The sequence below is a fragment of the Lucilia cuprina genome, chromosome 6, assembly GCF_022045245.1.
Source record: "Lucilia cuprina isolate Lc7/37 chromosome 6, ASM2204524v1, whole genome shotgun sequence".
Classification (NCBI taxonomy): Eukaryota; Metazoa; Arthropoda; class Insecta; order Diptera; family Calliphoridae; genus Lucilia; species Lucilia cuprina.
This window is the reverse complement of record NC_060954.1, coordinates 9,556,373-9,571,340: the sequence shown is the minus strand read 5'-3', so window position 1 is coordinate 9,571,340 and position 14,968 is coordinate 9,556,373. Positions and strand designations below refer to the sequence as shown.

The window sequence follows — 14,968 nt, the reverse complement described above, 5'->3', positions numbered from 1 at the left end:
TGAGTGTGATGTGTATTGTTTTTATCGGTGTAACCCTTTTAATATTTAGTTTTGTTTTTAATTTTTTCATAATAACAAAAAAAAAAACGTTTAATTTTTGATAATGAACTTTAGTTGCTATTTGCGACATTTTTAATAATTGTTGTTATGGTTTCTTTGAAATTTTTTTTTGTAGTTTTTTGTTGTTTTTTGTTTTGTTATTAACGATGTTGAAAATTTAAGCAAATTAAATGAAAACAAAATATATTAACAAAATTTCATAATAAACATTCAGGGCTAATATAATGATTATTATTTTTTAATAAGTTTTTTAAAAGTTTTTTTGTGTTTTATTTTCTTAATTTTAAAGAGATATGACGTTGTTAATGTTATTAAGAGCAAAACGTATTGAATATTTAATTTTTTAGTTGTTTTTTTTTAAGAAAATGTTTTAGTTAATAAAAATTTGGAATTGATTTGTTAAGAAGATTAGTTTGTTTGTAATTTTAGTAAGAAATTTGGAAATTTTTGGAATTTTTGAAATTTAAAAATTTTTTTTTAAGAATTTCTTTTTTAAAGAGGAAATTTTTTTAGTTTGTTTTAGTTTAAAGTAGAGTTTTGTTTTACTGTTTATAGCTTAAGATGTTGGCTTTTAGATGGCTTTTAAAAATTTCAATTTGTTAAAGTTTCAAAAAAGTTATAATGAATTTTGTGTTTATAGGTCTTAATTAATATTAATCATACGCCAGGGGGGTAAAAAATATTAAAATTAAAATAACTTGAAAAGTACTAAAGGGATTTTAATAAAATTTGCTGAATGTTTTAAGAAGATTTCAAGCTTTCTAAAGAAAGTTGTTTAAAGAATTTTGGAAAATTTATTAAGTTGTTGAAAGAATATTTTGTAAAATTTTTTTAATTTTTCTTTATTTGTTTACAGATGACTTGTGGCATATCGTGTGTGGATAAAACGTTAAATAAAACTTTTTTTCATTTGGGCGTTTTTATAGCCAAACATCCGGGTTATTTTATTATTGTGCCAATACTATTAACATTATTATGTATAACGGGGTAAGTGCTAAAGAATAAAAGAAATTTCTTAAAGAGTTTTGTGTTAAATTTGTTTTTTTTTTTGTGTTACAGCTATCAACAATTAAAATATCAAATTGATCCAGAATATCTATTTTCACCCATTAATGGAGAGGGTAAGGCTGAAAGAGCTATCGTTGAACAATATTTTAAAGTCAATTATACGCATCGTTTTAATGTGGGTCGCATAACAAGGCCAGGTGAGTTCAAAATACTACTATTTAATTGATTATAAAGAGAAGAAGAAAGATGAGCAGGAGGAGGAGAAGGAGGGGAAAGAAGATAAGATGAATGAGGGTGTTTATTTAAATTTCTTTTTTAATGCCAATTTCAATTACTAGTTTTCTGCTGCTTCTTTTGCTACGCCATTTTTTTCTTTTCATATTTATTTATTTATTTTGTAAATAAGAGCGAGCGCGCTTTAATTCAATTTAAATTTTGTAAATCCAAAAAAATAAAAACTGAAATCTTTAGCATGTTGTTTGTTATTGCTGTGAATGATCATTGCAATAGTTTAAGTTTTCATTTATAACCGACTAGTTTTATAAAGAAAAAACCAAAATCGTTTTATAGAATTGTCTGGAATCCATTAAAGTGTAGTATAAATGTATTATTGTACGTCATTTAATTCATATGGAAATTAATCCACAAGTGGAAAACAAGAAAGCAGTGAGGATGATGAACCAATTTAAAATAATTTATACAGCAAACGTTGTACAAACAACTAAACTTAACTTTATAAAAAAAGGCCTTTTCTTTCTTGTGTTTTTTTTTTGTGGCTTGATTTTTCTTTTTAAAATTCTAAGAAAATATTTTAAAAAATTCTTCACTTTTTATTTGCAATTCCCACACCCTAGTTGTTTGTTGTTGTTGTTTTTGTTTACTTTAACTAAAAAATCACGTTTTAAAGCAATCAAATTAAACTAAATTTTCATAAACACAAAATGATTCATAAATTTTGTTAAAACAAAAAAAATCTAGAAAAAAACAAATAATTCTAATGAAATTGCAACATTTTCTCATGATTTGTTTAATGTTCGAAAGTTTAAAATCACCTCAAAAAGTCCTAAATTTACTAGAAATCAACTTCATTTTGCATTTTTAAGGATTTTAAGACAATTTTCCACAATTTTTGCAATGTTCAAAAAATTCGAAATTAAGTTCGAAACTTCGAATTTACCCAAAAAGGCCTAAATTTACTAGAAATCAACTTAATTTTGCTTTTTTAAGGATTTTAAGACAAATTTCCACAATTTTTGCAATCTACGAAAAATTCGAACTTAAGTTCGAAAATTCGAAATTGTCCAAAAAATGCTCAAATGTGTCTAATAATACTAAAAATCAACTTCATTTTAAATTTCTAAGGATTTTAAGTCAAATTTTCACAATTTTTGCAATGTTCGAAAAATTCGAACTTAAGTTCGAAAATTCGAAATTGTCCAAAAATGCTCAAATGTGCCTAAAATTACTAAAAATCAACTTCATTTTACATTTTTAACGGTTTTCGGACAAATTTCCAAAATTTTCGCCATGTTCGAAAAATTCAAACTTAAATTTGAAAATTCGAAATTGTCCAAAAAATGCAAAATTTTTGTTACTAAAACAACAAATCATGTAAATTATATATTTTTAAAAGTTTTTACACAAAATTCCAGGGTTTTTGCAATGTTCGAAAAATTCGAACTTTAGTTCGAAAATTCGAAATTTATTATTAAAATTGAATTTTAAGGATTTTAATCATAAAAGAAAATTATCTGAACTTAATTTTAAGTTTTTTATCCATTTCTTGCAAATTCGAAAACTTTCGAACTTAATTTCGAATTTTCGAAATTGCTTTAAAATGTGTATTTTTAAGTTTTTGTTCTTAAAATCAAAATTAAACATTAAATGAATGATTTTTAAGTGTTTTGTAACAAGTTTTTGCTATGTTCTAAAATTTTCGAACTTAATTTCGAATTTTCGAAATTGTTTTAAAATGTGAATTTTTAAGTTTTCGTTCATAAAATCTTGATCTAACATTAAATGAATGAATTTTAAATGTTTTGTAACAAGTTTTTCTATGTTCGAAAATTTTCGAACTTAATTTCGAATTTTCGAAATTGTTTTAAAATGTGAATTTTTAAGTTTTCGTTCATAAAATCTTGATCTAACATTAAATGAATGAATTTTAAGTGTTTTGTAACAAGTTTTTGCTATGTTCGAAAATTTTCGAAATTAATTTCGAATTTTCGAAATTGTTTTAAAATGTGAATTTTTAAGTTTTCGTTCATAAAATCTTGATCTTACATTAAATGAATGAATTTTAAGTGTTTTGTAACAAGTTTTTGCTATGTTCGAAAATTTTCGAACTTAATTTCGAATTTTCGAAATTGTTTTAAAATGTGAATTTTTAAGTTTTCGTTCATAAAATCTTCATCTAACATTAAATGAATGAATTTTAAGTGTTTTGTAACAACTTTTTTCATGTTCGAAAATTTTCGAACTTAATTTTGAAAATTTTTTCTTGATGAAATAATCGATTTGTTAATTTTGTTTTTTTCCCCAATTGACAAAAATTATGTTAATATAACTGTTGTTTAAAAGTATGCCAATTTATTTGGCTAAAAGGGCTTAGAGCTGTAGGTGTTTTCGGAAAGCAATGCCACCATGTTTGTTGCTGTTGTTGTTGTTGTTGCTGTTAATGAGTAAACACACATTTTGCAAGCAAACCATTAGATTTTTTCAATTAAATTAATAAAACGCCATAAATTTGTTTAAATAAAAAAGAAGAAAAAAAAAAACAATAACAAAATAATATAACAACAAATAAGGTAAACATTAAATTTATGATCACGTAGCAGCATAGTCTATTAAACAATAAACTCTTTAAATAACCCAGCGAGCAATTGCTTGAGAGGCAGAAAAAATGAAATTAAAAAAAAACAAACGATAAATAAAAAATTTAAAATAAAATTTCATAAAATTCTAGAAGTTTAGTTCTTTGTTAAACCAAAATGTTTGCTGGGTTAACTTTAATAACATCTCTTTGTTCTCTTACTTTGTTCTCTCTTTAGGACGCTTTGGTCGTGTTATTGTTATACCCAAAGATGGCAATGACAATATGATACGAAGAGAAATCTTTCAAGAACTTAGACAATTGGATAATATCATACAAAATGCCACCGTTACCTATGAGGGTGAGACCTTCACCTACAAGGACACCTGTGCCCGCTGGGAAAATGAATGTTTTGAAAATGATATTTTAAATCTAGACTATATAATGGATGATGTAAGTTTTAATTGTTTAAACTTATATAGAAAATACTAATCTTTTTTTTTCTTTTTTTCAAATTAAAAACAGATCGAATCTGGTGAATTGAATTTGACTTTTCCGTTAATGTTTAATCCGGTCACCTGGGATGCTCATGCTTTTCCCGTATTCTTTGGTGGCACTAAACTAACCGAAGATAATTATATAGTCAGTGTGCCGGCCATACAATTGGTATATTTTGTTACAGCTGATACTAAACGGCAAGATGCTAAGTAAGTTTTAACGCTCAGCCCCGCCCTCTCCAAAAAGGAACCAATTTTTAACTCTTTTTACTCCCTTTTCCTTTTCACAGAGGTGCCGAATGGGAAGAAACCTTTTTACGTGTGGTTGGTCAGGCCGAAACTACGGGCTTTTTCAAACACATTTCCGTTGCCTATTTTGCCTCACGGACTTTGGATCATGAGCTAGAGAAAAATACACAAACAGTGGTGCCTTACTTTAGCTCCACCTTCATCTTAATGGCTCTATTTAGTGTCATCACTTGTATGATGGGTGATTCGGTGCGTTCAAAACCTTGGTTAGGTTTAATGGGCAACATTTCAGCTGTTATGGCCACATGTGCAGCCTTTGGTTTGGCCATGTATATGGGCATAGAGTTTATAGGTATTAATTTGGCGGCGCCTTTTCTAATGATTGGTAAGTGTGTTTTTTTTTCTGGAAAAACTTTCCCCCTTTTTGACAATTTTTTGCAAAAAGTAGCAAAAAAAGTACTTTTTCATATTTAGCCTAATTTTTGTTTCAAATTCGTTTCAAAAAAGTACTTTTTCATATTTAGTTTAATTTTTGTTTCAAATTAGTTTATATTTCTTAAAAATTTCCTAAAAAGTAGTTATTTTTCCATTTTAGTTTAATTTTTCAAAAAAGTACCAAAAAAGTACTTTTTTTTAATTTGTTTTTGGCCAATTTTTTTTGTCAAGAATTTAAACTTAAAATTTTTTTTTTTTGTTAAAAATAAAAATAAAAAATAATATTTTCCCATTTTAGTTACTTTTTTTAAAAAAAAAGTACTAAAAAAAGTACTTTTTTTAAAAAAATGGGTTTTTGTTCAAAAAATTAAAAAAATAATATTTTACTATTTATTTATGAAAAAAAAAGTGATAAAAAACTAAAATTTTCTTCTTTTAAATACTTTTTTCAAAAAGTACTAAAATGGGTTATTGAATAAAAAATTTTGCAATAAATAGTATTTTATTACTTATTTAGGTAGAAAACGTGATAAAAACTAAAAATTTTCTCATTTTTAATACATTTTTTCAAAAAGTACCAAAAAAGTACTTTTTGTTTAAAATGGGTTTTAGAGCAAAATGTTTGTAATAAATAGTATTTTATTACTTATTTATGTAGAAAATGCGATAAAAAAAACTAAAATTTTCCTTTTAAAAATACATTTTTTTCAAAAAGTACTAAAAAAGTACTTTTTTTGTTTAAAATGGGTTATTGAATAAAAAATTTTGCAATAAATAGTATTTTACTACTTATTTATGTAGAAAAGGTGATAAAAACTAAAATTTTCCTCTTTAAAAATACATTTTTTTCAAAAAGTACTAAAAAAGTACTTTTTATTTTAAATGGATTTTCGGCCAAAAATTTTTAAAATAAAAAGTATTTTACTACTTACTCAGGTGGAAAAGGTGATAAAAACTAAAATTTTCCCATTTAAAATAATTTTTCAAAAAAGTACTAAAAAAGTACTTTTTTTTAAAAAATGAGTTTTAGAGCAAAAATCTTGAAATAAATAGTACTTTACTACTTATTTATGTAGAAAAGGTGATAAAAACTAAAAATTTCTCATTTTTAATACTTTTTTCAAAAAGTACTAAAAAAGTACTCTTTTGATTAAAATGGGTTATTGAATAAAAAATTTTGCAATAAATAGTATTTTACTACTTATTTATGTAGAAAAGGTGATAAAAACTAAAATTTTCCCATTTAAAATAATTTTTCAAAAAAGTACTAAAAAAGTACTTTTTTTTAAAAAATGAGTTTTGAAGCAAAAATCTTGAAATAAATAGTACTTTACTACTTATTTATGTAGAAAAGGTGATAAAAACTAAAAATTTCTCATTTTTAATACTTTTTTCAAAAAGTACTTTTTGCAATAAATAGTATTTTACTACATATTTATGCAGAATATTTGATTAAATCTAAAAATTTTAAATTTTAAATAATTTTTTCAAAAAGTACCAAAAAAGTACTTTTTGTTTAAAATGGGTTTTTAGAGCAAAAATTTTAGAATAAATAGTATTTTACTACTTATTTATGTAGAAAATATGATAAAAACTAAAATTGGGGTTTTCAGTAATTTTTCATAAAAACAAAAAAAGTATCAAAAAAGTACTTTTTTTAATTTATTACTATTTTGTCTTAAAACTTTGCAATTCTAATAATTTCTTGAATTTCTGAATTTTTCTAGCAAAATTATTTTTCATAGAAACAAAAAAGTGCAAAAAAGTACTTTTATAACTTATGTTAATTTAAACAAAAAAAATTTAGTTATTTTGCAAAAAAAGATAAAAAAGTACTAAAAAAAAGTACCTTTTTTTAATTTTCGCCAATTTGGCCCCAAAACTTATAATCTTAAAAATTTTCTCAATTTTGATTAAAATTAAAAAAAAATCGACATTATTTTTTTTCTACAACAGAAAAGTACCTAAAAAAGTACTTTTATTCTCCAAAATCCCTTTAACTATATCTCTGATTGGATTTTTCTTTTCAATCTTTCAGGTATTGGCATTGATGATACCTTTGTCATGTTGGCTGCTTGGCGTCGTACATCTCTTAAGCAATCGGTGGCCGAACGTATGGGTCATACAATGTCTGAGGCTGCTGTCTCTATAACCATAACCTCCTTAACCGATTTGATATCCTTTTGGATTGGTGTCATTAGTCCCTTCAGATCGGTACAGATTTTTTGTAAATATTCAGTTTTTGCTGTAGGTTTCACTTTTCTATGGCATATAACCTTCTTTGCTGCCTGTATGGCAATATCGGGTTATAGGGAACATCAAAATCGTCATGCTTTATTCGGCTGTAGGGTGCAATCTTTATCGGTGGCTATAAAGGGTAAGTAAACGAAGGATTTGTTTTTCTAAATTTTGAAAAACCATCTTTTCATTACAGAAAAACGTAATATTTTCTATCGTTCCATCATGTCGGGTGGTATTAATCGTGAGGATCCTGACAATCCCTTAGATAATAAGGATCATATTTTGATGAGATTTTTCCGCAACAAAATGGCCGCTGTTATCAATAATAAATGGTGTAAATTTTTGATAATTTTAATCTTTGGTGCCTATCTGGCAGGTGCTTGTTATGGCATTACCCAGATCAAAGAGGGTTTAGAGCGTAGAAAATTGTCCAGATCTGATTCGTATTCGGTGGAGTTCTTTGATCGTGAAGATGATTATTATCGTGAATTTCCCTATAGAATGCAGGTGCGTCTGCTGAGTAGAAATTATAAGTTTTAAGAGAAATCTAATTGTTTGTCCCATTTTAGGTTATTATTACCGGTGATTTGAACTATTCCGATCCTATGGTTCAGGATCAAATTGAGGAATTGACTCGCAATTTGGAAAATACTTCGTATGTTACCTCATCTCTGTATACAGAGTCATGGTTGCGTTCGTTTGTCTCTTTTGTCGATCGTAATAATGAATATTTGAATCTGACCTTGGACACAGAACAGGATTTCATAGAGGCCGTCAAGGAACATTGGTTATTCCCGGGAAATCCTTTCTCTTTGGATGTTAAGTTTAATGAAAATGAAACTCGCATTATAGCCTCCAGATTGTTGATACAAGCGGTCAATATTACCGATACTAATCATGAAAAGGAAATGGTTAGAGATTTGAGACAAATCTGCAAGGACTCTCCTTTAAATGCCACCATTTTCCATCCTTACTTTGTGTTCTTCGATCAATTTGAACTGGTGCGCCCGACATCGCTGCAGGCCATGGTGATTGGTGCTGTTATTATGATGATTATATCCTTTGTGTTTATACCCAATTTCTTGTGTTCGCTATGGGTGGCCTTTTCCGTTATTTCCATTGAACTGGGCGTGGCTGGTTATATGGCTTTGTGGGATGTTAATTTGGATTCGATTTCCATGATTAATTTGATCATGTGTATAGGTTTCTCGGTGGACTTTACCGCTCACATTTGCTACACTTATATGTCTTCGAAGAAAAAGAGTCCCAAAGCCAGAGTACGTGAGTCTTTCCATTCCTTAGGCTTGCCCATATTACAAGGTTCCAGTTCCACCATATTGGGTATAGTGGCTTTACTTTTGGCTCAAAGTTATATATTCTTGGTGTTCTTTAAAATGGTGTTCTTGGTGATATTCTTTGGTGCTATGCATGGACTGTTTTTGTTGCCAGTTTTGCTTTCGCTTTTCGGCCCAGGCTCTTGGCAAACTTGGACTGGACGCGATACTGGTGGTGAAGAAGAAATTGATGATTTAGATGCTAAATTGAAGGTTGCCAAAATGGATAAAAACTTTATCAATGCCTTCTATATGCCCTACACATCATCGGCCATGGGCGGTGTGAATGGTTTCGGCAACAAGGGCTTCCTGGGAGCACCCTATAAGGCATATGGTGATGAAAAAGATCTAGGCATAGGCACTTCCGGAGAGGATTCTTCCGAAAGCAGCTCCTCACGTTCACAAAGACGTCAAGCTCTAGAGGATGAGACTACACAGAGACGCTATGAAGAAGGCTGGCGTAAATCGTCCTATAATGATCTCTTTGCCAATAACTCACCCTCACAATTCCAACCTCATCCCGCTTTATACAATCAAAAGGTATCAGCACATGAATGGCGTTCACGTCTTGAGGAACATCAAGAACGTAAACTCTCCTCACAAAGAGGAGGAGAACGTTTTGCCTACGATAACTATGGTGCCGATTTACAAAGACGTCAGAGTGAGTTTGTCGATGAAATCGAACAACGTGTTACGCCCACTTCTTCGTTAGATGAACGTTCACGCCGTAAATATCGTACAGCACTGCAACAACAACAGTCGCCCCATAATAATAGCGCTAGTGGTGATGAGAGTAGCTATCATCAACATCATAATACTGGCACAGCAGCAGCAGCAGCAGCACTTGCCAACTCCTCGGGTGGTAAACGTTATCAACGTAGACGTTCATCCGAAGATTCAACTAGACATTTTCAACGTTGGCCCGCGTCTAATATTGAAGAACGTTATATGCGTCGTCATTCACCCTCAACGCGTGCACATAATGCCACCTCTACACTACAGCATGAAGATGGTGACTATCCCACGTCCTACGGCTATCGTCCACAGCCACCCAGACGATCGTCTTCACATCATAACCTATATAATCCTGCCCAAAAACATCCTCCCACTTATCAGTTTGGTGGTCCCTACTATCATCACTAGCGAAGGTGGGCGTAAAAGAGCGAATAATTATTTAAAATTTATTTTAAACTAATACAGACTATATAGTATATATATATATTTATGTTCTATGTGACCAGGACTAGGGTTATGAAATTTTTATTTTATTATTATTATTTTTTTTTTTAATTTTTAATTATTTAAGTGTGTAATTTAAATTATAGTTAAAACAAATGTCATGACACAAAATGCAGGTTAATTATTTTATAAAAATAATATAAAATATAGGACAAAAAAACGCTTTAGGACAAGAGAGTAGAAAACAAATTTGTTAGGAATTTGTTTAAAACAAAATGTATAATATACATCCTTAAGGGCTTAAAAGTTAAGGCAATGAATTTAAAAGGGAATATTTTGTTTAAAAATTTTATTATAACCTTATTATAATGTATTTAACTATATAATAATGGGATTATAATGTGTTATAATACATTATAATGAGAATATAATGTGTTATAATGCATTATAATGGGATTATAATGTGTTTCACCGCATTGTAATGAGAGTATAATATATTATAATGCATTATAAAGGGATTATAATGTTTTATAATTCATTATAATTGGATTATAATGTTTCATAATTCATTATAATGGGATTATAATGTGTTATAATCCATTATAATAGAATTAGAATGTATTATGAGACATTATGCTTGGATTATAATGTGTTATAATACATTATAATGGGATTTTAATGTATTATAATATATTATATTTGGATTATAATGTGTTATAATACATTATAATGGGATTATAACATATTATTATGCATTATAATGGGATTATAATGTATTATACGACATTATACTTAAATTATAATGTGCTATAATGCATTATAACGGGAATATAATGTTTTATAATTCATTATAAGTGGATTGTTATGTGTTATAATGCATTCTAATGATATTATAATGTATTCTAAGACATTATACTTTGAATATAATATGTTATAATGCATTATAATGTTTTATAATACATTATAATGGGATCATAATGTGTTGTAATGCATTATAATAGGATTATAATGTTTTATAATTCATTATAATGGGATTATAATGTGTTATAATGCATTATACTTCGGTTATAATGTGTTATAATGCATTATAATGGGATTATAATGTATTATAAAACATTATTCTTAAATTATATTGTGTTATAATACATTATAATAGGATTATAATGTGTTGTAATGCATTATAATAGAATTGTAATGTTTTATAATCAATTATAATAGGATTATAATGTGTTATAATGCATTATAATAGGATTATAATGTTTTATAATTCATTATAATTGGTTTATAATGTTCTGTAATGCATTATAATGGGATTATAATGTATCAAAATACATAATAATGGGATCATAATGTATAACAAAACATTATACATCGATTATAATGTGTTATAATGCATTATAATGGGATTATAATATGTTATAATACATTATAATGGGATTATAATGTCTTGTAATGCATTATAACGGGATTATATTGTTTTGTAATTAATTATAATTGGATTATAATGTGTAATAATGCATTATAATGGGATTATAATGTATTATAAAACATTATACTTCGATTATAATGTGTTATAATACATTATAATAGGATTATAATGTGTTGTAATGCATTATAATAGAATTGTAATGTTTTATAATTCATTATAATAGGATTATAATGTGTTATAATGCATTATAATAGGATTATAATGTTTTATAATTCATTATAATTGGATTATAATGTGTTGTAATGCATTATAATGGGACTATAATGTATCATAATACATAATAATGGGATCATAATGTATAACAAAACATTATACATCGATTATAATGCGTTATAATGCATTATAATGGGATTATAATATGTTATAATACATTATAATGGGATTATAATGTCTTGTAATGCATTATAACGGGATTATAATGTGTAATAATGCATTATAATGGGATTATAATGTATTATAAGAAATTATATTGCGATTATAATGTGTTATAATACATTATACTTCGATTATAATGTGTTATTATACATTATAATAGGATTAGAATGTGTTGTAATGCATTATAATAGAATTGTAATGTTTTATAATTCATTATAATAGGATTATAATGTGTTATAATGCATTATAATAGGATTATAATGTTTTATAATTCATTATAATTGGATTATAATGTGTTGTAATGTATTATAATGGGATTATAATGTATCAAAATACATAATAATGGGATCATAATGTATTACAAAACATTATACATCGATTATAATGTGTTATAATGCATTATAATAGGATTATAATGTGTTATAATACATTATAATGGGATTATAATGTCTTGTAATGCATTATAATGGTATTATAATGTGTTATAATACATTATAATGGGATTATAATGTCTTGTAATGCATTATAACGGGATTATAATGTTTTGTAATTAATTATAATTGGATTATAATGTGTAATAATGCATTATAATGGGATTATAATGTATTATAAGACATTATACTTCGATTATAATGTGTTATAATACATTATAATTGGATTATAATGTGTTGTAATGCATTATAATAGAATTATAATGTTTTATAATACATTATAATTGGATTATAATGTGTTATAATGCATTATAATAGGTTTATAATGTTTTAAAATTCATTATAATTGGATTATAATGTGTTATAATGCTTTATAATGGGATTATAATGTATTATAAACCATTCTACTTGGATTTTAATGCGATGTAATGCATTATAATAGAATTATAATATTTTATAATTCATTATAATGGGATTATAATGCGTTATAATACATTATAATGAGATTATTATATCTTTTTCTACTTTATAATGAGAATATAATGTTTAGTAATCCATTATAATAGAATTATAATGCATTCTACTACATTATAATGAGAGTATAATGTTTTATAACTCATTATAATTAGATTATAATGTATTATACTGCATCATAATGGGATTATAATGTGTTAAAATACATTATACTAGTATTACAATGTGTTATAATGCATTATAATGAGTATATAATGTTTTATAAAACTTTATAATCTCATTATAATGTAATAAAACCCATTATAATTCTAATGTAATGAATTATACTATATTTTAGCACAATTTTAACACAATATAAAGCCTTAATGTACATTTTTTTTTTTGTTTTGGCGCAAAAATTTTATTTATGTATATGTATTAAATTAAATTAAATTATAAATTGTTATAATTTTAATTTTTTAATAATTTTTTCGCAGAAAATATAACACAAATTTAAGAGAAAAACTAAAATTCAAAAAAAAAAAAAATTTGCAAATCTATAATGTTGTCTTAAGACAATATTATGTGATGGGTTTTGTTTTAGTAATTTTAATAAATTCTTAAAAGAAATTATAGTTAAAAAAAAGAAAATATATAAAAAAAAATAAATAAAATACTCATACATTATACCATTATACATTTGATAAATATTTAAGCATTATTACAAAAAAAATGTAAACAAATCATTTAATTTAGTAAAATTTTTTTTAAATAAATTTAAACAAAAAAAATCAGTCACTATTTTTATAATTATTTAAAAGAAATGAAAAAGAAAAAAAATAAAACAAAAAATAAATTTTTATAAATATTAAAAAGTTTTATGGTTTAAACTATTTTTGTTTTATATATTTAACAATTTGTACATGTGTTTTTTTTTTGATTAATTATGTATTATAAGTAGTATTGTTTTAAGTTTTAATATATATATTTTTTTAATTTTATTTTAATGTCTTTCCTTTTAGCCTAAAACAACGAATGAAAATTTTATGTTTTTTTTTTTCTAAATAAACTTTAAAAAGTTTTTTTTTTGAAACTATAAGAAAAAAAAACCCACACGCTTTTGATTATTTTTAATGCTGTTTTATTAGTTTATTAATTAAAAATCTTTGAAACATTTTACGAGCCATACGAACTGAAACTGTAACGACATTGACCATATTTACCACAAGCAGGTTCAATAGGTTTATCGCAAATATAATATTTATCGTCTGTGCAAGCAGATGCTTCGGTATATGTAAAACTTGAATCTATAAAAACACATTTGTCAGCATCGTTAAGAGCCTCTCCTGGCCAAAAACCTATTCGTTTTCCAGTTCCTAACCAGCTGTATACGACTGATGAGTTCGAAGATCCATAGCTGTTACCACCCAACCAATAGTCATTACTCAATTCTATAGAAAATATATATAAACATAGCTATTCTTATAAGAAATTGTACTTTTTATCATAAACTTACCATTAATTTGTAGAAAATTTTTAAGTTTATCATATTCGGTTTTATTTTCAATCGATACCAGTGTCATGCTTAATTTAGCACAATTATTGGATGCCTCATAAAAGCCTACTTGTTCCGTAGTTTCAATATAATAATGTTTATTACCCAAAATAACACTGGTGCCACTTTGTGCTTCAACATTTAGAAGGACATTAAAAACGATCACACTTAAAGTTAAACTTACAACTTTAAGCAACGAATTCATTTCTGTTTATTTTTTTTTATTCAATGATTTTTAAGCTTAACTCTTTGAATTATTGTAAATTCTAAAGTTTATCTACAATTTATAAAAGTTTTTATACGCTTTTTCTCATTGGCTATGAAGTAATATTTCAATGACATTGATAAATGTTTTTATATTTTTGAAATAATCATCATCATTAGCAAGTAGTTAAAAAATAATTAATAATCTGGTAAATATTTTAAGATAAAGAGGATTTCGGTCATAAATGTATTATAGTTATTTAATTTATAACTATTTAAATTATAATTTTATTATTATGTGTTACACTGGGTAAAGGCCTAAAGAAGATTTGTAGAAATTGTGGGTATATGTAATATACACTAGAAACTGTGAGTTTACTAAAACATAACAAGAACTGGAAAAGAACTGAAGTAGAATTGTAAAAGAACTAAAGTGGAACTATACTAGAACTGGATTAGAACTGAACTAAAACTATACTAGAACTGAACTAGAATTATCCTCAAACTGAACTAGAACTACTAGTAGAACTGAAGTAGGACTAGAAGTGAACTAGAATTGAACTAGAACTGAACTAGAACTGAACTAGAACTGAACTAGAACTGAACTAGAACTGAACTAGAACTGAACTAGAACTGAACTAGAACT

General features: G+C 26.1%; 2 protein-coding genes across 2 annotated transcripts in view; one reads left to right on the top strand and one right to left on the bottom strand.

Moving 5' to 3' along the window:
- Positions 1–10,499, top strand: part of LOC111677255 (patched domain-containing protein 3) — a 33,482-nt gene extending 22,983 nt beyond the window's left edge. The window contains exons 2-9 of the mRNA XM_023438349.2: positions 917–1,047; positions 1,120–1,265; positions 4,119–4,333; positions 4,406–4,587; positions 4,668–5,011; positions 7,100–7,438; positions 7,496–7,809; positions 7,872–10,499. Coding sequence (XP_023294117.2) covers positions 917–1,047; positions 1,120–1,265; positions 4,119–4,333; positions 4,406–4,587; positions 4,668–5,011; positions 7,100–7,438; positions 7,496–7,809; positions 7,872–9,779 — 3,579 coding nt within the window. The 3' untranslated portion in view covers positions 9,780–10,499. The remainder of the gene's footprint in view (positions 1–916; positions 1,048–1,119; positions 1,266–4,118; positions 4,334–4,405; positions 4,588–4,667; positions 5,012–7,099; positions 7,439–7,495; positions 7,810–7,871) is intronic.
- A 3,182-nt stretch (positions 10,500–13,681) lies between these two features.
- On the bottom strand, positions 13,682–14,365 carry LOC111677280 (C-type lectin 37Da-like). The gene is made up of 2 exons (XM_023438376.2): positions 14,080–14,365; positions 13,682–14,014 (listed from the first exon to the last, which is right to left on the bottom strand). Exons 1-2 carry the CDS (start codon positions 14,321–14,323, stop codon positions 13,740–13,742), a joined length of 519 nt encoding a protein of 172 aa, XP_023294144.2. The 5' UTR covers positions 14,324–14,365; the 3' UTR covers positions 13,682–13,739.
- Between the last annotated feature and the right edge of the window lie 603 nt (positions 14,366–14,968).

Coding starts and splice junctions, on each gene's coding strand:
- LOC111677280 (XM_023438376.2), bottom strand. CDS start 14,323: ATGAATTCGTTGCTTAAAGTTGTAAGTTTAACTTTAAGTGTGATCGTT. Junction 14,015..14,079: donor AAATTTTCTACAAATTAATG/GTAAGTTTATGA, acceptor TATTTTCTATAG/AATTGAGTAATGACTATTGG.